Source organism: Athene noctua, chromosome 1, assembly GCF_965140245.1.
Source record: "Athene noctua chromosome 1, bAthNoc1.hap1.1, whole genome shotgun sequence".
NCBI lineage: Eukaryota > Metazoa > Chordata > Aves > Strigiformes > Strigidae > Athene > Athene noctua.
The window spans coordinates 234,839,988-234,867,105 of record NC_134037.1 but is presented as its reverse complement, the minus strand read 5'-3'; the positions used below and the strand labels follow the sequence as shown (position 1 = coordinate 234,867,105).

Sequence of the window (27,118 nt, the reverse complement as noted above, 5' to 3'; positions counted from 1 at the left end):
GTGTCTTTCCCACAACAGTGGATTTGTATATCTGTTCCCTAAGAACAGATAAAACCGTGCTCCACGTTAATGCACTTTTGTTTTGGGTGGGAGTGTGCTGGGCAGGGGTGCTCCAGTCGGTCAGGCAGTAAACTGATGGTGTTTCAAGTCCTGGCCAGCCAGCGGGCCTGAGCTGTATAAGCAAGTGAAAAACACTAGTATCTTGTCCTGTGGGGCACAGCTAATTGTTCTACCCTGAGTGCTTAGGTTTTGGATGTTGTTATTGTGTGCTGACTGATCTCCACCACTGCACAGAACCAGCGCAAGCTACAACTTGTTCCTAGTCCTGGAGCGAGCACAGCTGCTGTAACAGCAAAGGGCACGGAGTGACAGCACACCCCCTCCTCCACCATGGCCCCTGCAACAGCAGGGCTAGTGAGCATGACTACACAGCTTTCTTAAAAACGTTTTATTTCGTTAACTTACACTTTTGTAGCTAAACAGTGCTTTTCTGTATTCAAACCATATTTTAGGACAAAACGCATGGAAGTCAAATCCTTCCTTAATGGAGAAAGGAAGATACAGTCCATTGTTTGATCCATTTTACATTGTACATGTTGTTTATGATGCCCAACAATTTCTGGTCTGCCTGCAAACAGTTTCACCCCTGTCATTACAGCACAACGAGTTTTATATTAAGCAGTCAATCAAGGATCATTTAATTAAAAAAAACCAAACTCCTGTTCGTAACTCAGAAGGCTTCTTTGAGTGCAGGTTCTGCTAATTTATCTTCTTTGGAAAGCCAAAGCAGCACTGTGATCCTTAAAAACATTTCTGTCTTTATGCAGACAGGGAAGCAGCTACTGCACACAGGCAGGAGGGGGTGAACAAGTTAACAAGCTGATGCTGCCTTGTCTTTGAGAAAAACCTCTTCATTAGAGGGTTTTGTTGAGCTTTAAAAAAGCTAAATTTGGTGTTTAACACTCATTGATCCCTTGTAAAATTTAAAGAAACGGACAACTTCAAATTATTGCAACAGTGAGGTATAAAAAGGAGTAAAACGCCCAGTTCTTGCTGTGTCTGTGTCTTGGGGGTGGGGGGGAATTACTTAGATGCTGACCAGAGATGCTGTATGGTTCCTATCATTATAAAACCCTAAATATTGACACCGTTACAGACAGACTGAGGGGTTATTCAGACACCGTACTGGAGGTACTAGCAGTGTTCTCTTGGGGAGGAAGGATGACTTCTTTTAAGTCTTGCAGTAGCTCAATCTTGTTATCCAGTCTTTTTCTACTTTCCAGAAGTTCCTGGATTTTTTCCTCTGTTCCTATTAGGAAAAAGAAAGGATAAAAGCTTTCAGTCATATGTAACTATTATTAAATTAAAATACATGTTATATATACACTTGGTCTCCTCATAGAGAGGGACTGTGTGTTGTATGAAAGAGACCAGTTGAGGTATTAAAGTGTCAAAAGAAAAAAGTAGTTACATACTTTGTCATCCATATACTGTAATCTCAAACCTACCTACATTATAGATTTAATTTAAACCATCACAGCAAATGTAAAAATTACTAGTTTAGTGACTTAACCCACTGTTACTTGGCATATGAGCTTTAACAGTTCCATTTGCAGAATCCATTTGTATGGGGATGCCTCCAATAAAGATGCATTTTAAATCTTTAAAGACAATTACATACTTAAAGCAAATTTACAAGCTCACTGGATTTTAGCCAACAACAACAACATTAAACCTAAAAGGAGATGGTTTGGACAAATGCATACAATAGCTAGATTCTCCAAAACATGACTCAGGAGCATTTAATGTTTCTGCTTCTGGAAAAAAAGTTGCTTCCAGTATGCTGATGGGATTAACCAAGTTCATTACCTTCTTTGCAAAGCCCTGCCTGCCTGACTTGCCGCTTCTCTATCGCTTCCATTCCCCTGAAGGCAAAGACTGTTGAAGTCAGTGAGGGCTCCCTAACAGGCCTCACTAGAGTTCAGAAGCATTACCACAACCTTAGATTGTTAATTGCAAGTTTTAAATGAAGCACTTGCTTTGTTCAGTAATAACGCACACAGAGGTGTCAGTAACCTCTGAGCAGCAAAGTTAGTCAGTGAACAACAAACTGTGTGTGGGAATGTCAGAGTTAAGATTAAGAAGCAAAGGGTGTTTTGTACAAACCCGAACGTATTTTTCTCTTTTGTGTGTGTGTGTGGCAAGACATTGAAGGAGGTCTCCACACTTGTAATGGGTAGAGTGGGGAAAGCAGCTCGAGACATTTACCTTTTCATTCTGAACTACAGAGCCTGAACCATACTTAACTGTGATTATTTTTTTTTAAAAAAAAAGCACCTTTGGCCTTCTGCCTCCCCCCTGCTTCTTCCTCTTTGTGCAGAAAGCCCATCACTGCTGCTGTTTGTGTGTAAGCAGATTATGTACATGCACACACTTTTGTAATGCATTTTTACATACGTTGCCCACTGAGGTTGAGCGCGGATGTTGAAAACGGGCAGCCCCAACAATGGTGATGCCCGCTGCCTGTTGAAAATTCTGGGCAGCGGTTCACTAGAGGGACCTGACACCTCACCTGATGCCTCTGACTGAAAAAAAGCAGGTGACCCCTCTTCCCTCTGCTTTCCTCTGCTGTCAGGTGTCACTCACACTTGACAGCAGATCCCATCTCTGCCCCACCCCAGGCCATGCCCACTGTTTAGTTGACAAGGCTGCAATGGGAACTGCCATCTTCATTGCTGGCCACGGGCGGCCTTCATGGTGCCTCCGCCGGGTAACACCTTCTGTGCGGTTAAAAGAATGAGCAGGCACAAATCTGAAGAAAAAACTGGATAAGTGGGAGCTGGAAGAAAAAACTCTTAGAGAATATTTGGATACGAATTAATAAATTATCAGAAATAAAACAAGGAGCAAACATGATGATTGTGTTACTGTATTCAGCATATGGGTGACCTACAGCTGGAGGACAAAGGCTCCGTTTCCCTCCTTCCAAAAGGATGTGGGGCAGAAACAGAAATAGCCCAGAGAAAGATGTCAGCAATGGGAATGACTGGCCTGTGGGAGTGCTTCCACAGGAAGTCAGGTGACAGATTGGGAACCTTCCACCTCATACAGGAGACGACCTAAAGGGAAACAATATGTATTTCTGTAAAGTCGGCAATGGCAGGGGGAATGTGGACCTGGAACGCCTGCGCTTGCTCCTCCCTAAGTGTCGGGCTTTGACCCCAGCTGGCAACTAAGCTCCGCTGCAGGCTGGGAGCTGCCGTCTCCACCAGGAGGCAAAACACAACCCGGCTCTCAGTGAAGGCAGCACAGCAATGTGAAAACCAAGTATCACCTTCTTCCTCTGCACAACCCAACTGCAGAATTCACCCCGGCAGATCCCTTGAAAACAAACGCTACCAAGGAGCAAAAAAGCTACTGGACAGACCACTGGCCAGCATGAAGGGGAGATTAAAGCTGACTGAGGTATCGCTCTGAGCAGGACACACGACAACAGAACAGAAAGCAAAACTAAAGGATGTCACTCTTCCTTGGAGGAGAGAACGAGAACCTCCAACCCAGAAATCTAAAACTGCTGTTGAGGCAACAGCAGGTCCCATATGAAAAGTTTTAAATGCAGTTAAGTTTGCAGTAAAGCCGCTTGCTGCGAAGTAATTGTTTATCCCTAATACATAAAAGGGATTTTAAAAAGTGGTATCAACAATTAGAGTTCAGAGTAACCTTGCTGTGCTGATGCATAAGGCTTTAGAACAGGTTTTGCACAATGATCCAAGAAGTGAAAAAAAGATAAAATGAAAAATATGGATTGAAGTTAAAGCATGTCAGATAACCTGAAATCATCAGTTCCAGGAGAAAGATCAAAGAAGACACAGTTATTTATTTTAGTTCTACTTTATTTAGTCTTAGACTTTTTATGTCATCACAGAGACTTGTTAGCTAGAGCTTGGAAGGCAGATTAGGACAAAAAAAAAAAAAACAAACTGGAGATTTCCTTCCCTCCCTACAGTTTCACTTCTAATTAACACGGTTTTCATTCCTCTCTCACTTATTTTAAGAGCTCCTCTTGGATGTGTGTTTTCATTACTGACCTTGAAATTAAAAGTAGACTGATGGTATCAGAAAAGAAGATTGTGTGGTACAGGAAGAACTGAGCCGCTCAAATAGCAAAGAACTGGAGAGAGGACAACTTTTACACCTGAGAATCACACGGTTGTGTGTATGTAGGTGCCAATATCAAGCATTTCTCCTGTAAGCTGAGAAGAGGATGAAGTAATTGAAAGAAACAAGTGTGATCCAAGGTTGTGTCACATGAGGAGTTTTGAACAGAGCTGTTTTAATGCCCTCAGATGAGGCACTGGGGGAACCTTGTGTCAGATAACTGCAACACCAGTCACTCCCTTTTGCAAAAGAGGGATTTAATGCAGGAACAGGAGACTGAAGAGAGGAGCCTGGCTTTTTCAGTCAAGCGAAGGGGAAACAGCAAACATTAGCAAACACCACCACGCACTGAGCCTCAGCGTTAGCTAATTAAAATCCATTTCCCTTTTCACAGGGATGAATTAAAGGAGAAGGCAGCAGCTAGCTGTTAGAGAGGGAAATGGGAGCAAGGGACTTTCCGACCTGAAAAGTTTTAACCTTGTTGCTTCCAACAGCTGGGACTGGAGTCCAAACCCCAGAGTTTCCTTCCACAGCGGTGGCCCCAAGCAACTGCTCCTGCCCTTGTTTTCATTTCACTCTGAGCACCCTCAGCTTGTTTTGCAAAGCACGTTACAACTGCCATCAGGTCCAGGTAAGTTCTGCTCCTGGTGTTTAATGCTCTTAACTGAAATGCAACAGCCAGTCTGCACAGCATTCATCAGACAGGAGCAGAGCTGCAACGCAGGCGAGCTGCTGAAGGGAGGCTGTGGAGAAGGAAGGGAAACGACCTGCAGAAACAGGACACCAGTGCACCCTGCGGGAGAGGAAGTTCCTCTGGGGTGGACACCCTTTGGTCTTTTAAAGCTGTGTAACTGTGACTTGCTTCCCTCTTCAGGCCAGCCAGCCAGATTTGACATACTGATTTCTAAAGATTCAGGCAGCAATGGCTTTTATTCAACTGTTTATATAATGTTGAGAAAAAAGTTCTTTGGTATTTTCATTTTAAAAGGTCATTTTCTCAAAATGCTCAGAAGAATAACCTCAGTGCCAAAAGACATACCAACTGCTACTGTTCTGACAGCTTATTTCACATACCTGAATGTATATTGGTCAGTATATTTTCAAACAGTCCACAGTCAAAGAGTGACATCACTGTCTCTTCATACTCTGAGGAAAGAGATAATTTGATTTAATATTACTGAGTAAAGGTTTACAGAACCCTCATGTTAATGCAGAGCCCTACATTAGAAGTAGCACAAAACAAGAATTATTTATATCATACCAATTGCTTGAGGTTTTAAGATGTCTTTCTTCTCATATAATCCATACTGAGAAAGAAGGATCAATTTGTCAGTTCTACTTTTTTTTTTTTTTTTTAGTTTCATACAGAAAATAGGAAAGGGGGGCTACCTGTAATTCCCTTCTTGGGTCTGCGTCATGTGAACAGCCCATGTGAAAAAGAGCAATATACTTAAATGATATTTCATTCCATTGTGTCAGGACTGTATGTGTAATGGCAGGGCCGACCATACCAATTCCTCTTGACAGATCATGTGACACGTGGGACAGTGTTGTCACTGTCCAATGGTAAAAACCAGCCCAGAATTATGCCTCAATTTCCTAACTGAGGCTTCCAATGAAACAAAATACAAAACACCTACAGAGTTACATGACCATTAAGAGGTTTCCTTAATGCCAAAAATCTTTGAACCCCTGCTGTGTCCTGGACTTCATTACTGCTTCTAGCAGCTTGCTGTCATGTTACACACAAGCTGCTCATGAGGAAGATGGAGCCAGGTGGGACATTTCACTTCCCACGCATGTGCTTCAGTTACTTTGCATAAATTAGCATTCTTTATCCAAAGGTATTTTCATAACTTTTTAAAGCTGGAAGGACAATGGGAGAGGAAGGTTTGGTATTTTCTTTTTTCACTGTGTTGTGGACAAAGCATTAGAGTGGAATCCTCCAAGAACAAAGTGCTTCATACAAGCTGATACTGAAATCGATGAAACCCCCAAACACACACTAACAGTTGACAAAGTTCTAACTAATCATCCAAAGACTTAAAATGTACATACTTAGGGATTTTTCCCTCAAAAGAGAGTGCTGATATTAACAGATAGCTGGTCCCTCTGTGAAGCTGTAAGAACAACACAGACTTATGAGCCAAATAAAACCTTCCAATTCTCTTCAGGACCTCTCTCCTCTTCAGAGCCTGGGAGAAGAGGTCAGGCTGAACCCACCTACGCTTCTGCCAACAGCTAAAAGGTGGCTTCAAAAATTCAGGTTAGAAGGCCTTACTGGAGCATGCTGAGTTGGCAGCTCTTCCCCTCTGCTTACACAGGTATACCAAAAAATACTCTCTCCACCTACAGTGCAGATGCATAAATAAGACAGGACCCAGATATTTGGCACTACAGAAGAACCCTCAGGAAGGTGACCTAGGGCCAAGTGCCTTGCATTCAGATCAGCATTTCTGCTCTGAGAGCAGAGTCCCCCATGAGCCTCCATACCTGTTTCTGAAGTGTTGTCATCCATCAGTTTTTCTTGTGCCAGGTGAAGCGTGTCCAGCATTTCTTCAAATATGTCATCCAGAAGCCCGGCTTGCTTGCATTTCCTAAGAAAGTCTATTCGGACTGTTAAAACACAAAAACACACTTATACAGAATCTCTAAAGCAGGCTTCACCTGTTTGCTTCAGAAACTAAAACTTTAGCCAAAGTCCCCCCTTCCAGTAACAAATACTTATGCAAATCTCTGGCTCCTCCAGCTACCTACTCAGCCCTTCTCAGTGGGAACAAAAACGTGGTCAGGTAAACTTGAGCACTGCGCTGGGTGCAAAATTACCTAAGCTCTAGATTTGGCTTCATTCATCAAAAGCAAGTATCTCCACAACTCTAAACGTGCCATTCCTAAAGCCTCCTGACATCCCCTAGTATAGCAAAGCAAGTGATTTATCTTGCTTTTTCTTTTTTTCCAGTCCTCAGGACTAAACGGGCTAAAGGACAGAAAATAGTGCAAGAAGTGAATAAGTATTAATTTGGTAAGAGAATTGGGGTCACTTATACTCCAAGTGATCCAGGCATTAAACTTGTTTATTACAGCCCATTTTGTATGTCTACTTTCTCAGATTTGGATTGCTATGGAAATAACTTATTTTTTCCTCATCTCAGGCAGCAGGTCAGTGTCAGGTTTCAGTAAGATCAATCTGATGGGCTGTTCAAAAGGAAAGAGCTATCAGACAGCTCACAGAAGTCTGCCAGCCTCCATTAATTGTTTTTTACTGGAGACATTTGTGAGAAAAAAAAATGCCATTTCACTTACACTAGATGCCCTACTATTCCAGGATTCTTTATAGGTTCCCTGTTCTTTATAGTGGCAGTAAAAATTCAGAAAAAACATTAGGCAGCCACCTACTGTTACAATACCATGCCCATGTACTAAGCATAGCCATGGGAAGGTGAATAATCACCACTAACACCTCCCAAGCTTCCAAGGGACAGCATAATCCTGACAAGCAATTGCAGCAGGACCTCTGGGGTAACTTGAAAACTGCAGAACTGAAGGAAGGGTTCAGTGGTTGATTTCACTGTTGCAATAGCACATTTATGCAGTAAAATACTACTTTGTGTTAAGCACCCTATGTCCACCTAGGGTTCAAAAAGTAAGATAAGCACGCGGTGGCAGCAGCAACTGGAGCAGCGTTTAGCGAGCCCCACGCCTGCCCCGTGAGACAGAGCTCCTGTTCGAGGCGTGCTGAACTCCCCTCTCACTGCTGGGTTGCTGCTCAGCCCCTGCTCCTCCTCTGATAACCCATTCCAGAGCACTGCCCGGCAGAATGGCAACCCTCTCCTTTGGGAGGGGTTCAGTGCCAGGAGACTGAGGTGATTCCCTTTCAAATGTAACTGTATCGATATGGGGGTGAGGGGGTCAGGCAGAGGCACCCCTGTTTGCTGGAGACACACAGCTGAACATAGCAGCCAACTGGAGCAGGGGCATTCCCAGGTGAATTCACCAGCTCACATCACACAGAGAGTGCCGGCCAAAGCACAGAGATTTGTTTGCTGCACAATTATGAAAACCTGCACAGTCATTCTGCAAATCAGGTTTCCGCTCCCCTGCCAGAGCTTGGAGAGTCACTTGTCTCAGGAGAATAAAAAAATATACATTTGCAGCATCATTGCTATCAACCATCTCCATGCTCTGAATGGATCTGATAGCAGATCACAGTATCTCCTAGTTGTTCTATAAGGGGAGTTGCACCTTTATGCCTGTTGTTTTTTCTTTTTAGCATTCGTAAACTGTTTTCTTCTGCCATCTCTTCTGTGCTCTGGAAGAAAAATCAAAAAATGCTTTTACATCACACTGATATTTATTGTTTTATTTTCATCATCTTACCTCTGTATTAGCAGAAAGATAAAAAAGCAGCCCATATTTCCGTGAGTAGTCAGCTTCTCTGCACAGCTAATGATATTCCTCTCCAAACATTCAATTTTTAAAAAGGGAATCAGAAACTGCTTCAAAGCAAAAACTCTTTAACCAACACCTGAGCCACCACCCTCCTTAATTATTGCATTCACAAATAGCACAGATGTTAAATGCCTATGCTGACCCCCAGTGCACATGATGTTTAGTCCCCTAAACCTGATGCAATACTAAAAAGGATTTGAGAGGAGAGGGGGAATATTTTTCTTTTCCTTTGGATAGGACCAAGTTGTTCTCTGCTGTTCCACATACTACAGTTCTACAAACAATTCTCAAGCTCTGTCACAAAATTCCACCACTGTAAGAATGCGCTGCTTACACAATGATAAACAATTTATCCCACAGTGGTAAAACCTGGAGCCTCTCAGCTTCTCATTTGCAGTGTTTGTATTGATTTCCAAGATGGTTAGTACTGGAGAGCAGCAGAAATATCACACTACCATTGGTAACAGGTCAAATAAATCTCAGTTTTAATACCAGGAAGCAGATCTACAGCTGAGAAATTCTTGGGAGACAACCTACCCTTACAAGAGTACTACATAAAATCTGCAAAGATCATCCACATCCCCTCATATGACACCCACCCCACCCCCCTTTAATCTCAAGGCCAAGGAAAGCTGGATGTTGATTCCTTTAGAAAGGAGAAATCCCAATCCCTCCAAGAGTCAATGGGAGTTCCCATGCATACTTCCGTGGAGCCAAGAGAATCACCTCAAAACTTAAAATAAGCTGTATTTACAAGTCTTACAACAGGCTCACTGTTGTAAACAGTCATTAACCACTTCCCCTGCAACCAGAGGGATGCTCTGCTTGATAGCTCCTGAAGGCTTGGGAAGGCCATCTCCATCAGCAGAGCTGAGAACTGCCTGATCTGCAATGAAAATCTGCCACATTTACCATGAGCACAGGCTCACAAACAAGCTAAGTGCCCGTTTAAAAGGCTAAGAGACTCATCAAAAGCCGTTTTTCATGGAAACTGTGTCAAGCCCTAAGCAAGCCTAAGGGATGTAGTACTTCCAAAAAAAAAGAAGTACTTCCACTGAGTCAGCTTGGTTTAGAGGTTCCTATCGCATTTGTACCATGTTACCTGAGGGCAGCACAAGATCAAAACAAGGCAGCTGTAAAGAAAAAGTTACTGCTTCTGTGAGGAAGTCTCTGTCCGAATACACAGTCAAAATACTTCACTAACAAAATCCTTTGCTTGTAGCAGATGTGGGTTCCTCTTTTGAACTATTCAAATTTAGAATTACCATTTGTTCTGTGATGGTGGAAGATTTCAATTCATGTCTTCTCCTCTTACTAGCTGCATCTAGGAATCAAGAAACAACAAAGTTACAAACGTGTAAATCCCAGACTGATGATTTCACATCATTCAAATTCTCTCTTTTCCCAATATGCTATAAAAGTGAGGTACTTTGGGTGGCAAGGCAAGAGTATGTTTCCGCTTCCCCAAATCCTGGACACTTCAGTGGAATTCACATTATTCAAACCCCAGTTTTGAACATAACATTTTTGACTGTGGCAGAGTGAACTTATTCTCTCTGGCAGCAGCACTACCTCTGTGTGGTAAAAACTCCAGGCAAATTTAAGATGACTGGGGTTTTTTTTCAGTCAATTCTTGTTTATGTCCATACACCCTCAAAACCAAGACTACATAAAGAATTATTTTAGGTGTCCCAAAGACATACAAAGGGCATTAGGTTTTTCACTGATACAATCACTCTCCTAGAAAGCCTACGGAAGTAATTTGACTTGTAAGTTTAATATTATTTATGCTACAAAGTGTTTTTAGTGACATAGCATGAGATCTCTGCAAAATTATCTGTTTCACTCTGTCCTTTCTATCAGCATGGACCAGCCTCTCTCCAGCGTCAGAACTGGCAGCTGCTGAAAACACCTGCAGCAGCAGAAGCAGAGAAGGATAACTCTGGCAAGGAAGACTTGGCAGGAGCAGAGAAAGCGAGAGAATCAAAACCTGAGGCTTTTAAATGCAGTGGGGTTATATGTCTCTTTCCCATCTAACTCTACCTCCTTTGGGCATCACTTAGTAAGGTTCTTCGTGTTAGAAACCATGCTATTAAGAGGAATGAGGAATTACTGTTGGTAAAGGAAGGTTGTATAAACAAGTTTAGGTTTTGGGTACTGGCACTGTACATTTGCATTTTTCATGTCCTGAAAGGAAATCATAGCCTCTCATTTAATCCAAAATAAAACTGGGTGGCTTAATTTGGAGCAGTCTAGGAGACACTGGTGTAGGCACAAAGTGTTCCTTGCTGTCTAGCACAACATCTTTGACCTGTGGTAGGATTTTTCTCAGCTCTTTCTGTTGTTTTCTTTAGAGATGTCATATAAAACAAGAGAAACACAGTCTAAAGAGCAGCCCAACCCTTCCTGCTACCCAGCTGTCCTGGTTCAGCTAGGATAGGGTTGTTTCCTCAGCAGTGGGGAGAGGGCTCTAGCTGGGTTATTCAATACCATGCTGATGTCAGGTCCATGCGCCAAGCGCAGGAACAGTTTCCTGTGGGCTTTTGTTGCAGGAAGCACACGTGGCGAGCTGGCTGTGTCCCTTGTGGTATTTCTCCGTATATCTTTTGTCTTGTTTACTGTGATTACTGTTTATTGTTGTTGTTATTGATATTGTTGTTGTTCAGATTGTTATTTATTACACTGTTGTATTAAATTTTTCCTTATTTCAACCCTGGGGTTTGTGCCTCACTTCCAGCCCTGCCTGGTCTGAGGGTGGGGGAGGGACAATGGCAACATGGTCTCTGGTCCCGGCAGGGCCTAAACCCCCACACCAGTGTTTTCTGTTCTTCTGCACATTCAACATTTCCAGTTAATCAGAGGTTGAAGCCTGTTTCCAAGTCCAAACATCCCTCCCATGCCTGCTGTGCAAGAGCTGCAAGGAGATGTCTTGGCCCCTAAGGCACACTATCCCCCCCTTCCAAGGACACAGCAGAGCCCTGACAGGACAGGATTTCAGCACAGGAACGTTGTCTGGACCAAGAACAAGGGGATGTTCCTTGACCCCATTTTCTCCAAGTACCAAGGAAAACAAGCCCGGAGAGGCAGCCCTTGTTCTTCTGTTCATACACAGTCCAGTGCTGGGTCAACCTGCCCCAGAGGAACAGCTGAGCTGCTTCAGCTGAGTTGGGATCCTGAAATTCAAAACTCTACCGTGGAGCCACGGCACTTCCATCCCAGCCTGTCTCACCCCCCATCCTGTGCAAACCTGCAAGCACACTCAGCACAGGTGTCCCCTGCCTGCCCAGATGGGCCAGGAGTGGGCCACAGAACCTGCTGCTTCAGCCAGCTCACCAGCAGATACCCCTGGCTATTGTGGGCACCATGCATGCGTCTGAGAGCTGATCAGAGGCAGGAGACACTGGGCTTGGAGAACCAAGTGTCATTTACTCAACTCTTGCAGCTGCTCCCCACCTCCTGGGGTGCAGCTACTCTGTCAGACAGAAGCTCATTCAGGAGGCAGGGCAGACACTCCAGCAGAATCCTTTTAAACCTCATAAACAGAGGGTCTCCAAATCAAGTGCCTCTGGAAGATGTCCTCTAGGAGAAAACTTTATTCAGGGAATAGGTCATACACTGTATATCCAACACTTGAAGACACTAAGACCTTCAACCTCTTAACATTTAAGTCGTCCTTATGAAGGAGGTGGTCTACAGGGTTAGACTTAATGCCTTAATCTCATCTCATACTGAAAATAAAGCAATCCTGGACCTGTCTAGTACTTGGGCAGGAGACAACCTGGGATCCCGGACAGACCCAACAGACTGACAACCATTAGACTGCAGAAATCAAACTAATTTTTAAAAGGGAGGGAATGCCAGGCCTCAGATGTACAGGTAAGTAAAAAGAAAAACGACTAAGTGAAATAAGAAGCTGCATTTGGTTAGTGAACCATAGCAATTATCAGGTGTTAAACAGTGTGTCTGGCCAAGAAGCCCCAGACCCTATGACTAGAAGTTTAAAGGATAATCACCTAACCTACCCCTTGAGTGACATCAGGGTGGAGTCAGACTTTCTCAAGAAGATTAGCTAAAGTTTGCTAGACTTCAGGGGGAGCACACCACTCTCAGCATTAGTGCTCACAGTTCAATTGAGCTTAACGTCAAATTGAAGGCCAGTCTAGGACTCACTCCATTTTGAGCAGGACTGTACACATTAGGTTAACAAAGTGAAAGCTTTGCTTGCTTATTCAGGGAGATTCCTGACCACCTCTGAATCAGCAAGGACCAGGACTGCCAAATTAAGCCACATTTCTGTAGCAAAGGAAGCAATCCTTAAGCAGGAGCTGTATAACCCTTTTGTTACACTTAAAAAGCTCTTTGGGATCCTTCAGAATGAAAGGCGCTATTTAAAAAACCACTGCAGGGAATACAGAAAATGCAAATGTGAAGGTTTTAATACAGATAAAAATCCTAAGGTGACCACTCCTGTAACAGCCACCTCTTTGCTAATCAAGTGCAAGCTTGTGCATTACTTGTTAGCATGGCTCTCATATCTCACATGGATTTTACAAGCTGCTTGGCCTACCTGCCCACACAGAGTCAGAATAATTCCATGGAAGATCAGGTCCACAGCCTTTTAAGTCACTTTTGAAAGAGATTCAGGGAAGATCAAATATAAACACTTCCTACTTCAAAAAACTTTCTCAATTTTTATGCATACACATGGACCTCAACCAAACCACTCCTGCAAGATTAGAAATCCACCGCTCAGTACAGAGGTGGAGTAACATTTATTTTGTTCAAATGAATTACTGACTGTAGGATGCAAACTTTTAAAACAAATGAAATCAATGAAGCCATTAAAGAAACTCACCATAGTGATTGGTCCTATTGCCTGGGTCATGTTTTGGGCAGAACACTCTAAAATTTAAGTTCAATTTTAAGAAAAAGAAAAAAAGTATTAATAAATATGTAAACAGAGTTATGCTGACTTCTTTTAACAGATATTTCCCCTCTTTTAATTGAATGTAAACTGAAAGATGCTTAAAAGAATTATCAGGATTTTTGTTCAGCATTACCCACCTAGGAAAGAACCTATTATAAAGCCACATACATGCACAAGATTGTATTTGTACTTGTAGAGCCTCAGTGGATTCTGAACACTGAAGCTTTGAATTACCAGTTCCGTTACCCCACTCTGTTTGGATTTGCTCACTGTTCAAATTCTGTGTCAGGCACATTTCATCTGGTGCAGCGAACACTGTGGCAGAGGTACTCTTATTGAAACACCTTATTAAAATGAGATTAATGACATCAAGATGAAATACCACAGTACTAATACTGCTTGATCGTAGCTGCAGCAGTTCTGTCCCCTTGCCCTGTACCACTCAGGCCAGGTCCAGAACCTCTTTAGATACATCTGCTTACCAGTCTGCTTGAATTTATAAGCCCTGCCTGACATGCTGGCACAGCCACACGGCACGGCACCACCACACACAAGTACCAGTTACTTGCTGGGAGATCTCCGTGCCCCTCCCTTTCTGCTGCCCAGCACTGATGAGGTGGTCTCCAAATCCTGAGGAAGTAGGGCACCCTCTTTGAGATCCAGTAGCTTAAAGCTGCTCAATCTATTCATTCCTCAAAGACTTTAGTAATATGTGAGATGGGAATATTTTCTCTGGTTCTAGGGGAGCAATGTGAATCCCTTGGAAGAGGCCAAATGCAACAAATACAGCTGGAAACATTCCTTATCTTCTGGATACAATAATGTGTAAAGAACATGAATCAGCTTCTATAATATGCCTTTCTTACAGAAGGATCCCAAATCACTTTTTAAGTAAAGTTGCCTTGTCAACAGTGTGATTAGCTGATCTCTTCATTACAAATCTATTTGCCAAGACTAATGCTCAAGTGTTTGGAAACAATTTTTAAAGGGAACTGCATTTTCTAGGACATTTTCTAATTATTGTCATTCCTTTATTATAACAAAATAGAAGCACTGACCTTAGAAACTCAGTCTGTTTCCTTGACGAGCCAGCTTTTTTGCATGAAATGCATTTTGATGTACAAAACCCACGATTTATGCATGCCTAACAATTCAATCAGAAAGCTATGTACTGGAGACACCTTATTTACATCCCTGAATTTCTAATATTACCCTTTAGACGCTGGTTTTTTTCTTCCCTCCCTTTAATTCTATTCTTATCCAGTTAAAACCAACCTTCCTAGTACAAGAGCATCTTATCAAGAACAGACATTAACTTTTACTACTCAGACCACTTTACTTGGAAGCATTTTCCTACTACCATTTTTGCAAGGTGGGAGGAAAAATTACGCTTATTTCCTCACCTCTACTGTTACTAGCCACTTCCGTAGCACAGTATACCCTCTCTTTTTTGTTCTGAGAATCAGTGCTCATCATCACAATGATAGCAACTCAGAATTTATAAACACCATCTCTCTCTCTTTAAGTAAGGGATTCTCTCTTTTGATATGCTTTTCAGAACGTTATCTTTCACCACAAAAAAAAGTGCAGGAGGCTGTCAATCCACGTCCACTGTTAAGTCTTGTTTGTCTTCTCTCCAATAATTTTAAGCTAGCTACAGATTTTGTGCTTTATTTATGCCACTAATACTGTGCAAAAGTCTCTGAGTTCAAATCCCCGAAACTTGCCTCACGACCTTTCTCTAATACAATCCTTCTCCATCTCTTCAATACAGGTTGCTATAGCCTAGTTTCCTGTATTTCTATACAGGACAAGCTACTAGTCTCACGCCATGACTTAATACAAAGCATTTTTAAGGGTCCTGCTTCCAAGGGTACCAGTTCAGAAAACCACCAAATTAAACCATATATTCAACCAGATCTTTAACAGTTTGTATCTAGGCTGTTATCAGCTCATTTTTCAACATCTTGAGAGGTTCAGTCTTCTTCAGCTTGATGTATCATCTTGAAGTGCTAAGGTTTGGACAACCAGCCCAAGACAGAGTTGACCTATAGATGAATGCTATATATTTTATAACTGATAACTATTGTGCTAGTAGGTATTGTACCAGGTTATAACAAACCACCTATGCTGATGTAAAAAGTGGAAGTATTGAAGCCTGAACAACAGGCCCTGAGCTGAAACTGCTAACTCAGTATGGAGTCATTAGTGAAATATGTATGGAAGATGTAGCTATCTCGAATGTATCTTTATCTTTCTTTGTGTGTGGATAAGATAACAGGGTCATGGAGCCAGTTGTCTGGCCTTGTGACCTTATGTGTGACCTTGCTCATAAATTAGATAAGCAGGAAAACTCCCTTAGCTTCTCCCTTGAGCCCTAGCCAGGCTCTGGGGGAATCTAATGTGAGAGCGAAACAAGATATTTCCACTCAAAACAAAGGTGCCAGTTATTCTGGTTTGCTGATTTGGGGGTATATAAGGCTGGACCCACTCGCAGTGACTTTGGACACCTCACCTACGGGTGCACGCACCGCGTAGGATTTCCCACTTGCCGGGACAGGCTCCCCAAACCCTCGCTGTAACCGGGGCTGCCCAGCGACTGCGGGTCTGGATGATGGTAATGTATGCAAGTGGTGATGGATCTTTCTTAATCACTATTCTCCCTCTCATGTAGTAATGATTTGATGCATTACCCTGTATTTTCCTATTTAAGTCCACTATTTTGTCTTTTCTCACTGTATGTTTTCTGTATTACTCTATTAAATTATTTAGTTATCCCAGTAAAATACGCCTACTCTTTTCACTCTGGTGTCTGACTTTCATTGGTATCTTTAATCAGCAAAACCCCTTTCTAAAGCTATATGATGAGAGCCACTTACTTCTGTGATCATAGGTTTTCATCTTTCCAGCTACACTCTTCCAAGAACTTTCCAGCTTTCCAAAACTTTCTAAGCATAAGCTAAATATATTACCTACACCATACAGCTGGGCTTACAGCCTTGCAGAAAGACATATTTATTTTGGACTGAGCCCTAATCAAGCAGCCAGGAGTGCAAGTGTTTTGACACAAAAGGACCCATCATCCACTGCTACCTAAGATTGCACCTCTTCCTGAAACAAGTAGTGATTAGATGGTCTACCAGATTAATCTTAAGACTAGCATGGCCTGTGATCTCTCTGGCCTTGAATAGAAATGGACATTCATCAGGGGGTTTATGCACCTCAGACTTTACTATAACTTCAGCACTTCAAAAGGTCCCTAAAGTCCCAATTTCTCAACCCCTTCATCTTCATCCTCCAAACAACTCTTTCCATCTACTAATGGCAATGCAGGCAGCCCACGGGCAGCACACACCAGGACTAGCACGATTAGGACAAGAAAATTAAGTCTGTTTAATTGTGTTAATGCTAGCAATGTACTCAAAATATAACTTTGGTGGGAATACAAAGTTCTCTACTAGCATAGGGAGGGGAAATTACCAGAATTTGCCTAATGTGAACAGATCCAGAAGTGCTATAGCCTGCTCTGTGTTCAGACCACGTTTACTGAAGCTTCTGAACCAACAGAAACTGAGAATCTGAGGGGCATTAATAAAAATCTTGGTCTTTGAAGACTAGCTAGAGAGTCTGACTTCCTTGGTTTTGGCCTAGTGATCTTTCAGGTGTGTTGCAGGCTCAAACACTGAAGAGATTTCTTCCCATTGCTGTTCTGTTTTCCTGTGAAAGGAAAACATTTCCCTCATTGCTTGTGAACAGAGGATCAAGCATCACTTTGAGAGAACATATTTCCTTTTTAAAAAAATTTAAACCCCACAATTTTTAAGCCTCTCTTCCTGACACTACCACCAAAAAAATAATTAGTTAGAAAATACTTGGTTAAATACCGGTAGACTCCATTTACTTCATCTGTTTCTATTGCTGCATCATCGCAGAGTGCACAGAAGTAGTGATAACTTCTGCGACAGGCTCTTTCCTCACATCCCACAGTGGCTCCTTTCTTGCGACAGAAGTTGCACACCTAGAACAGGATGAAGTTTAGCAGGTAAGCATTACAGATAGCTACTGAAAACCCTGTCATACAAGGCAAATACTATCCTCTGTGAGAAAACCAAATCTTTTGTTGCAAGTTGCCTCTGTATAATTCATCAGGCAAGTTCACTCCTAAAAACTCCTACCCTGGTCATTATTTCAGACACCTTTTTGCTATCTTATCTCTATTTCACACTGAGGAACTTCTAAAATGATGCCAAGAGCCATGTGAGGACACTGGGCAACTTCGCCCCCTCCCCTAAATCTTGCCCAAGTTATTTCAATACCTATCTGTATTAGTGCTTGTATTTATGTTTTCCAGGCTAACTTCAAAATCAAAAGAGTTCCACCCAGGATGTAAGGGAGGAGGGCAGCTGGAGACAAAGCCACTAAGAAAACCTCATATAAATAACCTTCCTTCTGCTAAAACCAGAAGGTGTTTCCCTTTATGCTTACAGACTGCATAATTTTGTTTCAGGCACTGCCTTAGCCCTTTACCAAAGTCTCTTAGGAAACTCAGACTAAGGACTTAAAGGCCAGAAAGAACAACACATTTTAATATAAAATCAAGTAAATTTCATCAAATATAATGTTAAATCATTGTTTCTAACTCTACATCTGCAATTTCCTTAACCTTAGTAGATGAGGACCAAGCACTTTTCTGCATTTTTTTCCAAGCATAAAACAGGCCAGACAACCTTCTGTACTGTGAGATAGGACTAAGTGCAGATTCAGAAAGGAAATTCTTACCAGCCGCTTTCCTCTTTTGAGTTCTTTCAACACTGATGCCACATCAAACCTTAAATCCAGATTATCTGGGTTATATTCTTCAGATTCCACAAATCCTGAGGAAAATAACTAAAGACAAAAGAAACAATATTACAAATTAATAGAGGGACTCAGTCACCAGTGCAGAAAAGAGAGGAAGGGCACATCTTTTCTTCTTGCACTTGCCCTACCTAATTAAGCTGATTTTTCTGTGTTTTTAACAGGTTTCACATGCATTGAACAAGGTGCTGTGCTTAAACCTTTTTTTCAGTCAAAAGTTCCTCTGTCTACATAGGAGATTTTACATGACCTGAAGGTGAACCAAGAAAAGATAACAAGGTGAAAAAGTGAACATAGTAAGAAGTGTGAATGAAGAAAGTCTGGAAGTTCAGGCTGCCCAGAGCAAGGAGGAGAAGCACTTCGGCTGACAGGCCTCCACACCTTGAACATCTTGTTATCTGCCCCCATTGTTCAGCCTTACAGCTGGATGCAACATTTCTGTGCTAATAAAATTTCCACACAGTCCAATGCTCACAACAGTTGACTGCATGAGAAACATAAGAACATTGTACAAAGCTTGGGAGAAACCCACAAAAAAAAGTATACATGCACACTTGGGCCACTCTAACTCCCACAGAAGTGCTGAGCCATGTCAACAAGTAAGGAAAGGGAAGTTCTGAGCAAATTTTTTCTAACTGTTATATATAACTAATTCCAAACAAAAGTGAACTACCCTTATGTCAACTGCAGACACAGTTTGTCTGTTCAGAAGGTGACTGCTAACCACAAAAAAGCCAAAAAGTGCAGAGAAGCCAAAGGCAGAAGGTCAGAGAAATTAGTAAAGTGGAAAAAAAAAAAGATAAAAAGTTTCAACACTGAAGCAATATTAGAGTCCTAACAAAACATTCAAGTAACACTGTAAAAGAGGTATCAGATGTTTCTGAAACATTCTGCTATTAAAAAAAAAAAAGTAGAAAAATTAAGATGTAAACATAAAACTCGCAAGAATAAAGATGGTTGCAACAGTGAAAGCCAAAAAGCTGTTCCAGCAGCAGACACACCTCCTGCACTAAGCAACCCTCACTTAAGGGAGAATATGGCAGCTGTAATTGATTCTGCACGCCAAGAACCAGCTCCACTAAGATCCCAGAATAAAGGGGAGGCACTTTGACAGCAAGAGTAAATATTCTAGGATTACAGCACACTTTAGAGCTTCACAGATATTTTCATATAATCAACTTCTGATATTTTTATTTCTTGTTTTATATAAGGCACAGACTGGGAAGTTTTTCACCTTGATATATCAAGTGATGTGAATATTTTAAGTAAATTTAAGTTTAATTAAGTAAGTTTAAGTAAATACTCAACTTTCTGTGGTCTGAGAAACCTCATCCAATTTAGTGTTTCAGGAAGACCTATCCCTACTGCTAGACTGAATGCGTGTCTAGAACCGCTGATCAGGAACACACACGCACAAAAATGTCACAAACCAACATGTCCAGTGGTGCAGCCATGTCCTCCCCCTCTCCAAAATTCTGGCCAAGCCCTGTCGGTTTTCATACTAATATAAACTCAGTGGTTTGGGTAACCAACCTTTTAATTCAGACACAATTGTAGAGTCAAAAATAGACACACAGTGGAAGCTTCCCCTTTAGCCCTTCTTCTCCATTCCTCTTAGGTACCAACCAACTAAAAGCCACTCACCAGACAATCCTGATGAGCTGCAATATTTCGCTCTTTGGCAATATACATTACAGAACCAGCCTCCCCTTCTGAACAAAATGCACACGTTCTTCTCACCATCTTCGCCATTATTCGGAAAACACCTAGAGCAGGAAAACTGGGACAAAACACAAAGCAATTCATGCAACTATCATATGCCAAGCAGGACGAACAGAGGAAAGCAGAGCTTGCCAGCGATTGCCCTCTAACTGCTCCTTCACCTACATCCCCTAAACCTTGGTACTACTAGTGGAATAGGCAAAGCCAGCTCTTGGGAGAACAGTGGGATGCAAACCAAATCCCAGAAGGTCCAGCAGTTAGAGCAGAAGGAAAATGTGTTTATTTCCTCCTGGAAAGTCACTAACAAGTCATAAGGTCTAATACAAGAGTTTTCAAGCTTGTTCGGCAGTATCTGCTCCAACAACAGGCCCAAAAGCAGGCCAGCAAGTCATGCCCTAGATGTGAAACCCTTTTTATTTGGAGAGCATTCATTCATCGCAGTGGTTTCCTTAAGCTAGTTCTGCCACATGTGGGTCTGCCAGTCAACCAAGGAGAGAAAAATAGCTGTCCCCAAATTTCTCCAGTGCTTTCCAGATCACTGAAAACAAGGCAAAAACACTAATTCCTTCCTCTAAAAAGGATATAGCAAAGAAACAGAGAGGTGTGTTGTGTTTGTTTAGGTGAGAGGGGTTCTTTTTCTTCCCCTGACGAGCCTGTGCTTTGCCCTTGACCATAATGGGTGAGTCACTCCCCATCCGCCACACACCTCCGAGTCTTTTTTTGGTATTTTCTCCTTGTCATGCCTGAGGGAGGAAGGGATGAGTGAGGGGCTCAATGATGCTCAGTTGCCCTCTGGGCTCAAACCACACAGTCCTGACAGTACTTTTTGGTGCTCAACATGGGGCAGAGGAATGCAAGAAGGTAAGGATAGTAACTGGGAGAGGTAACCGGCAAAACACCAACGGAACCTTGCTAGTGGAACAATCATTGGAATTTCTGTTGTTGCGATGGTGGTGGAGAGATGAGGGGTGAGTTGCGTTTCAGTATTGTGACTATGTTATTTTTAACTTAGTGTGAGGAAGCTTTTTGGGTTTTTTGTGCTGATGTGAATAAAGCTTGTGAATACTGTCTTGTGTAATGAATATGGACTTTAATGACAATTCTTAAATATGTGATTCATGTGCTGGATTTGAGTGGTGGGGTTTTTGGTAGCAGGAGAGGGAGAAGGTGCTAGCAGCTCCCCCAGCTCCAAGTCAGACTTGCCTTTGTGCCAACGCTGAGCCAATTAGTGACAGTGACTGTGTCTCTGTCACAAATAACACATTTAAGAAGGGGAATCTAAGAGGAGGGGTGGAAGTAGTTGTGAGGGAAACACCTCTGCAAACACTGAGGGCAGGGGAAGGAAGGAGGAGGAGGGGGAGGTGCACCAGAGCAGAGCGTCCCCTGCAGCCCGTGGTGAGAGGGCAGGCTGTGCCCCTGCAGCTCATGGAGGTCGCTGGTGGAGCAGATGCCCACCGGCAGCCCATGGAGGACCCCAGCGCTGAAGCAGGTGGTTGTGCCTGAAGAAGGCCGGGACTCTGAGGGAAGAAGCCCTTGCTGTTGTAGTCTGGCACTGGGAGGACTGCAACACACGGGAAGGACCCGCACCAGAGCAACTTGAGAAGCTAGGGCCTGTGGGAAGGACTCAAGTCAGAGAAAGTTCATGGAGGACCATCTCCTGTGAGAGGGACCCCACACTGGAGCAGGGGAAGAATGTGAGTCTTGCCCCTGAGGAGGAAGAACAATCAGGACTGACTGCACCACACCACCCCCCATTCCCTGCTCCCTGCACCATGAAGGGGAGGAGGTAGAGAAACTGGAAGCAAAGCTGAGCCAGGGAAGAAGGGAGGGATGGGGGGAAGGTGTTTTTAAGATGTGGTTAATACTTCTCGCTGTCCTACTTTGTTAATTGTTGCTGCTGTTAGTGTTTGAATTAAATCTATGTTCTTTTTCTTCCTGTAGAGTCTGTCTTTTGCCCCGTGACCATAATGGGTGAGCAATTCCCTCCTTGTCCTTATCTCAATCCCTGAGCCTTCTGTTGTATTTTTTTCTTGTCATTCCTGAGGAGGAAGGGGTGAGCAAGCAGCTTGGTGGTGCTCAGTTGCCCTATGGGCTCAAACCATGACAACAGGGCAGAAGACCGTCAGAAATGAGAGATCTGAACACTCCCTCTTAATGAGGTGGAACACTAACGTGAGTGACATAATTTTCTCTATACCCTGGTATTTTCCCCATGGACGTCTGCTCTCCTTTTCTGGACATATTCACTCAAGTCTTAGTTGTTCTTCACACAGTCTCTCTTTTCCCCCAGTAGCTGCAAAATTTTAAGGCCAGCTACTTATTTCACAAAACAGACTAAATGCTTCTGGATGAGCTTTTACCCGCAACATCCACCAGTAGGTTACAGCATCATGCCACATCACTAGTAGCAGAAGCTTACTTTGTGGTTGCTGTGCAAGTCCACTGCAGAAATCAACAATATCCCACTCCTACTAGGTGTGATACTCCAAACTGCCTTTACTGGAGACGTCACCTCTGACAGCACAAACTCCTGCAGGATAAGGGTAAGAAAAGTCTGGTTTTACTTTCAAGAAACAAGAAGATTTGAAGTTAATTTATTCTAGTGAAAGAAAGGCAGTAAGGGTAAAGTACAAAACAGGTAGGAAACCTCAGAGTCCAGCACATCTCACAACCTTTCTCTGGCTTTCAACAGTCAACCTGTTCTGGGTGTGTGTGTGTGGCAGGAATTTTAGTAGCAGGGCAAGGGGCCACAGCAGTGACCCTTGTGAGAAGGTGCTAGAAGCTCCCCCAGCTCCAAGTTGGACCCAACTCTGCGCCAAGGCCGAGCCGATTAGTGATGGTGGCCGCACCTCTGTGATAACACATTTAAGAAGGGGAACCTAAGAGGAGGGGTGGGAATAGTTGTGAGGGAGACACCTCTGCGAATACTGAAGTCAGTGTAAGAAAGGAAGAGGAGGAAAAGGGAGGTGCACCACAGCAGAGAACCTCTGCAGCCCGTGGTGAGAGAGCAGGGCCACACCCCTGCCACCACAGAGGTCACCAGTAGAGCAGATGCCCACCTACAGCCCATGGAGGACCCCACACCAGAGCAGGTGGCTGTGCCCAAAGAAGGCTGGGACTCTGTGGGAAGCCCCCACTGTTGTAGTTTGGCACTGCGAGGACTGCAATGCACAGGAGGGACCCATGCTGGAGCAGTTTGTGAAGAGCTGCAGGCTGTGGGAAGGACTCATGTCAGAGAAAGCTCATGGAGCACTGTCTCTTGTAAAAGGGACACCACTCTGTAGCAGGGGAGGAGTGCGAGGAGTCCTCCCCCTAAGGAGGAAGAAGCAGCAGAAATGTTTAACGGACTGACAACACCTCAATCCTCTGTGCCATTGGAGGGGAGTTGGTAGAGAAACTGGGAGCAAAGCTGAGCCCGGGAAGACAGGAGGGGTAGGAGAAGATGTTTTTAAGATGTGGTAACACTCCTCCCTGTGCCACTCTGTTAAGTGTTGGTTTTGTTAGTGTTTAAATTAAAGTGATGTTCTTTTTTTCTTCCCCTAACAAGACTGTCTTTTGCCCGTGACCATAATGGGTGAGCCACCCCTCTCTGTTCTTATCTCCATTCCTGAGCCTTTTGCTTTATTTTCTCCTTCCAAGCACTGGTGGGGGAAGGGGTGAGTGAACAGCTGTGTGGTGCTCAGTTGCCCTCTGGGCTCAAACCACAACAGGTAGGGACTGATTTTGAACATCCATCTATACAGTGACCATCACATGAGTCTCAGAACTTAAGGATTAAATAAATATGACAGAAACAAATATAAATGTATAGAAATATTAGAAATAGAATAGAAAACAAAGATGGAAAAAAATTAAAAAGCAGAACAAGCTAGAGTCTGAATGGCCTAGAACTCTGGAAAAGTTCTCTGCAGCAAGCTATACCTGGAATCGGTGCAGATACATAGGCCCTGCTCAGGCCCAGTCGGAGGATCCAGCTTCAGGGGCCCTGGGAACTTCGTGAGGGAGAGGCTGAAGGTGGAGTCTACAGTCCCTGGCGTTCTTACAGGCTGAGGAGAAATCCTGGTGCTGTAGGAGAACAGAGGACATGCAGTCAAGGTCAGCCTTGGGGTTACTTCAGTGCCTTTGCAGGAACCCTGAAGCAGTGGAAGGACAGCTCTTGGCCATTCCTCACTGCAGAAGCAGCCAGACTGCAACCACTGTCCCATTTAGCTCAGGATTCTGTCCCCCACAGGAGCCTTGCTTCAGGCCTGTGCTCTTCCCTAGCTTGCTGCTACAGATTACCACCAGAGAGAGGATACCAAGCTAAATGGGGCAATGAATCCAGTTGGGTGCTCTCAAGTGAGAAGGGAGAGGCTAAGGGCATGGTTCCAGTTCCATCGTTTAATTATGTTTCACTTAAACAACCCCTTGCTTTCGCAGGTCTTAAAACTGCTGCTCATGGACTCCATTCCCTGTCATTCTCAATCTCTTCTCTACTCCCACTATGTTCCTTCAAAAGGGTGGGCTGGCTACCATTTACAACACATAGTCACAATGGCACTCTGTATTTTTCTCTTTTTAATAATTCTTCGTATTTCAATCAAATATTAGATTGCTTCTGAGCATGGAGCCGACACTTCCACAGTCCTATGTACTACAGTCCCCCAGATCTCTTTCCTAAATGGTATCAGATAGTATGGAGGGCATCAGATTGTTTCTCTAACCAATGCATAATTTTCCATTTATCAATGCTGAATTTTCACCTGCTATTTTATAGTCAAATCAGTCACTGTCACAAAATTCTTCTACAGCTCTTCAGAGCCAGCTTTCACTTTCACTATCACAGAAACGGACTGTGGGAACCTAAGGAGACTAATTCATATATAAGAGCTGGATACCCTTCCACTGCTCTCCACTAATGACAGCACAAATGAAGCTGCAAAACAGAAGACAGAGGAGAAACAGCTGAGGGAAAGAAACAGTCACATGCCTTTGGCTGCTTCTTTGGTACCTGTGCTGTTTGATACAAGCAGGTTTGGGTTTTGTTGCAAGTGACAAAATGGAAGAAAACAGGAAACAGAAAGTAAAAAGGGTGGAGTTGACAACTGCACACGGATTGTGCCACTTACAAATACATCTTGCTGAAACATCAGCAGTGTGTCTAAGTATTTCTTCTCCAGAACCAATTCTGAAAGCATCCTTGCATGTAAATATACACATTTTACACAGGATGAAACTAAGGCACCAAATGTCACTCCGCATATCTGTAGGGAAGTAAGGAAAAGAACCCAAGTCCCTGACTTCCAGCACGTTACCAAAACCCACCGCCCCAGCTCCTGCTCTGCTCTTATTTTCAGCCCAGAATAGTGAAGGGTTTGATCTACTGAAGCAGGGAGAAAGAAGGAAATTACACACCTGTTACCACACATTCACCGTCCTCCACTTGCACTTTGTGGGGAAGGAAGCACTGCTGGTCATATATCAGCTAGGCATGACCTACACAAGCCACCTCCCCATTCTCCCCCAAGCCATTAGCAGCATAAACACACCCAGCCGTTGCAAGGATTTCAGAACAAAATCAAAGAAATCTATCTTTCTCATCACCTTTCACTTGCTACAGGGGAAATATTTTTAAGATTATAAAAAAATTATTTTCTTTAAGAAAGGCATATGCTAACATACCCCATCGAAGTGATAGGAGTGACCAGAGGGTTCCTCATTAGATCTAAACTCTCACCTATTCACAAGATCACAGAATCATAGAATAGGTTGGGTTGGAAGGGACCTTTGAAGATCATCTATTCCAACCCACCTGTGCCAGGGCAGGGACACCTTTCACCAGACCGGGTTGCTCAAAGCCCCGTTCAGCCTGGCCTGGAACACTGCCAGGGAGGGGGCAGCCACAGCTTCTCTGGGCAACCTGTGTCAGGGTCTCACCATCCTTATCATAAAAACTGTCATCCTTACGTCCAATCTAAACCTACCTTCTTTCAGTTTAAAACCACTGCCCCTTCTCCTGTCACAACAGGGCCTGAGAAAAAGTCCCAGTGTTTCTTAATAACCCCACTTTATATACTGGAAGGCCACAAAAGGTCTCCCAGGAACTTTCTCTTCTCCAGGCTGAACAACCCCGACTCTCTCAGCCTTTCTCCATAGGAGAGGTGTCCCAGCCCTCTGACCATTCGCATGTCCCTCCTCTGGCCCCACTCTGACAGGTCCATGTCTGTCCTGTACTGTGGGCCCCCGAGACAGATACAGTACTCCAGGTGGGAGATGTTTGGAATTTTGGTGTTCCCAGAGAACACCTGGTGAGAACTGGAATTCTCAATTGCTCCCTGACGTGCTTCATGGAGTAACACCTTACCCTCTATTGAAATGCCACCACAAGCATTTTAAAGACAGCAGCGTTATTTTTAAGAGACTAACAGCTCCCACCTTGCTGCAACCACTAAGTGCCACATGGCAAAACTTCAGGGAGAAGGGTGTGAATGAGTCTCCACCGATATGGGCAGCTGGGCGCTGAGGCAGGGCTGGGCCGGGGCCTGCTGAGGTGATGTCCTCCCTCATGCCCCGGTGCTTCGAGGCCTAGTGGGGCGAACTATCAGCTAGTTGGGCCTGCCTCGGCCCTGAGCCTCCCGGGGCGGCAGAGCCGCCAGAGCAGTTCCGGGAGGCTCGGGGCTGAGGCCAACCCGGCCTGACCGCGGGGGGCCTCCAGGACAAGAAGGCTCCAGGACAAGAAGGCCTCCAGGCAGAAGCCCTGCCCTGCCCTGCCCTGCCCTCCCCTCCCCTCCCCTCCCCTCGCCCCGCTCTCCCCCGAGCTCCAGCCGGGCCCATTCACTGAGACTCCAAGGAGGGGGGTGTATGCGAGATGGGGGGACGCCAGGCAGGTAGGGGGCGCGAACACGGGGTGTCCCCAGTTGTCCCTCCCCCGTTTCCGCAGCGACTTACCGCGGGGCGGTGGGAACCACCCCCCTCCTCCCGGCCCAGCCCGCGGCCGCGTCCGCGATCGCTCCCCCCGCCCCGCTT

The 27,118-nt window shown here is 43.9% G+C and overlaps 1 protein-coding gene across 4 annotated transcripts; it reads right to left on the bottom strand.

Moving 5' to 3' along the window:
- Positions 1–433: 433 nt before the first annotated feature.
- Positions 434–27,118, bottom strand: PHF11 (PHD finger protein 11). Of its 4 annotated transcripts, none has more exons than XM_074913254.1 (11): positions 27,041–27,118; positions 24,035–24,178; positions 20,036–20,171; positions 18,314–18,421; positions 17,419–17,552; positions 13,463–13,509; positions 9,873–9,931; positions 8,401–8,467; positions 6,652–6,774; positions 5,233–5,304; positions 434–1,309 (listed from the first exon to the last, which is right to left on the bottom strand). In XM_074913254.1, the coding sequence occupies exons 3-11, from the start codon at positions 20,141–20,143 to the stop codon at positions 1,170–1,172; spliced, it is 858 nt and encodes a 285-aa protein (XP_074769355.1). In that variant the 5' UTR covers positions 20,144–20,171; positions 24,035–24,178; positions 27,041–27,118; the 3' UTR covers positions 434–1,169. The 4 variants fall into 4 exon arrangements, with proteins under 4 accessions (XP_074769355.1, XP_074769330.1, XP_074769338.1 ...); XM_074913229.1 differs by lacking the exon at positions 27,041–27,118 and adding an exon at positions 25,508–25,541; XM_074913237.1 differs by lacking the exon at positions 27,041–27,118 and adding an exon at positions 25,222–25,435.

Bases quoted from the DNA above. Each gene is read 5' to 3' on its own strand.
- PHF11 (XM_074913229.1), bottom strand. The intron at 13,510-17,418 runs GTATTTAACCAA...CTTAAATTTTAG, and splicing joins GAAGTAAATGGAGTCTACCG to AGTGTTCTGCCCAAAACATG. The intron at 1,310-5,232 runs GTATGTGAAATA...TTTTCCTAATAG, and splicing joins ACTGACCAATATACATTCAG to GAACAGAGGAAAAAATCCAG.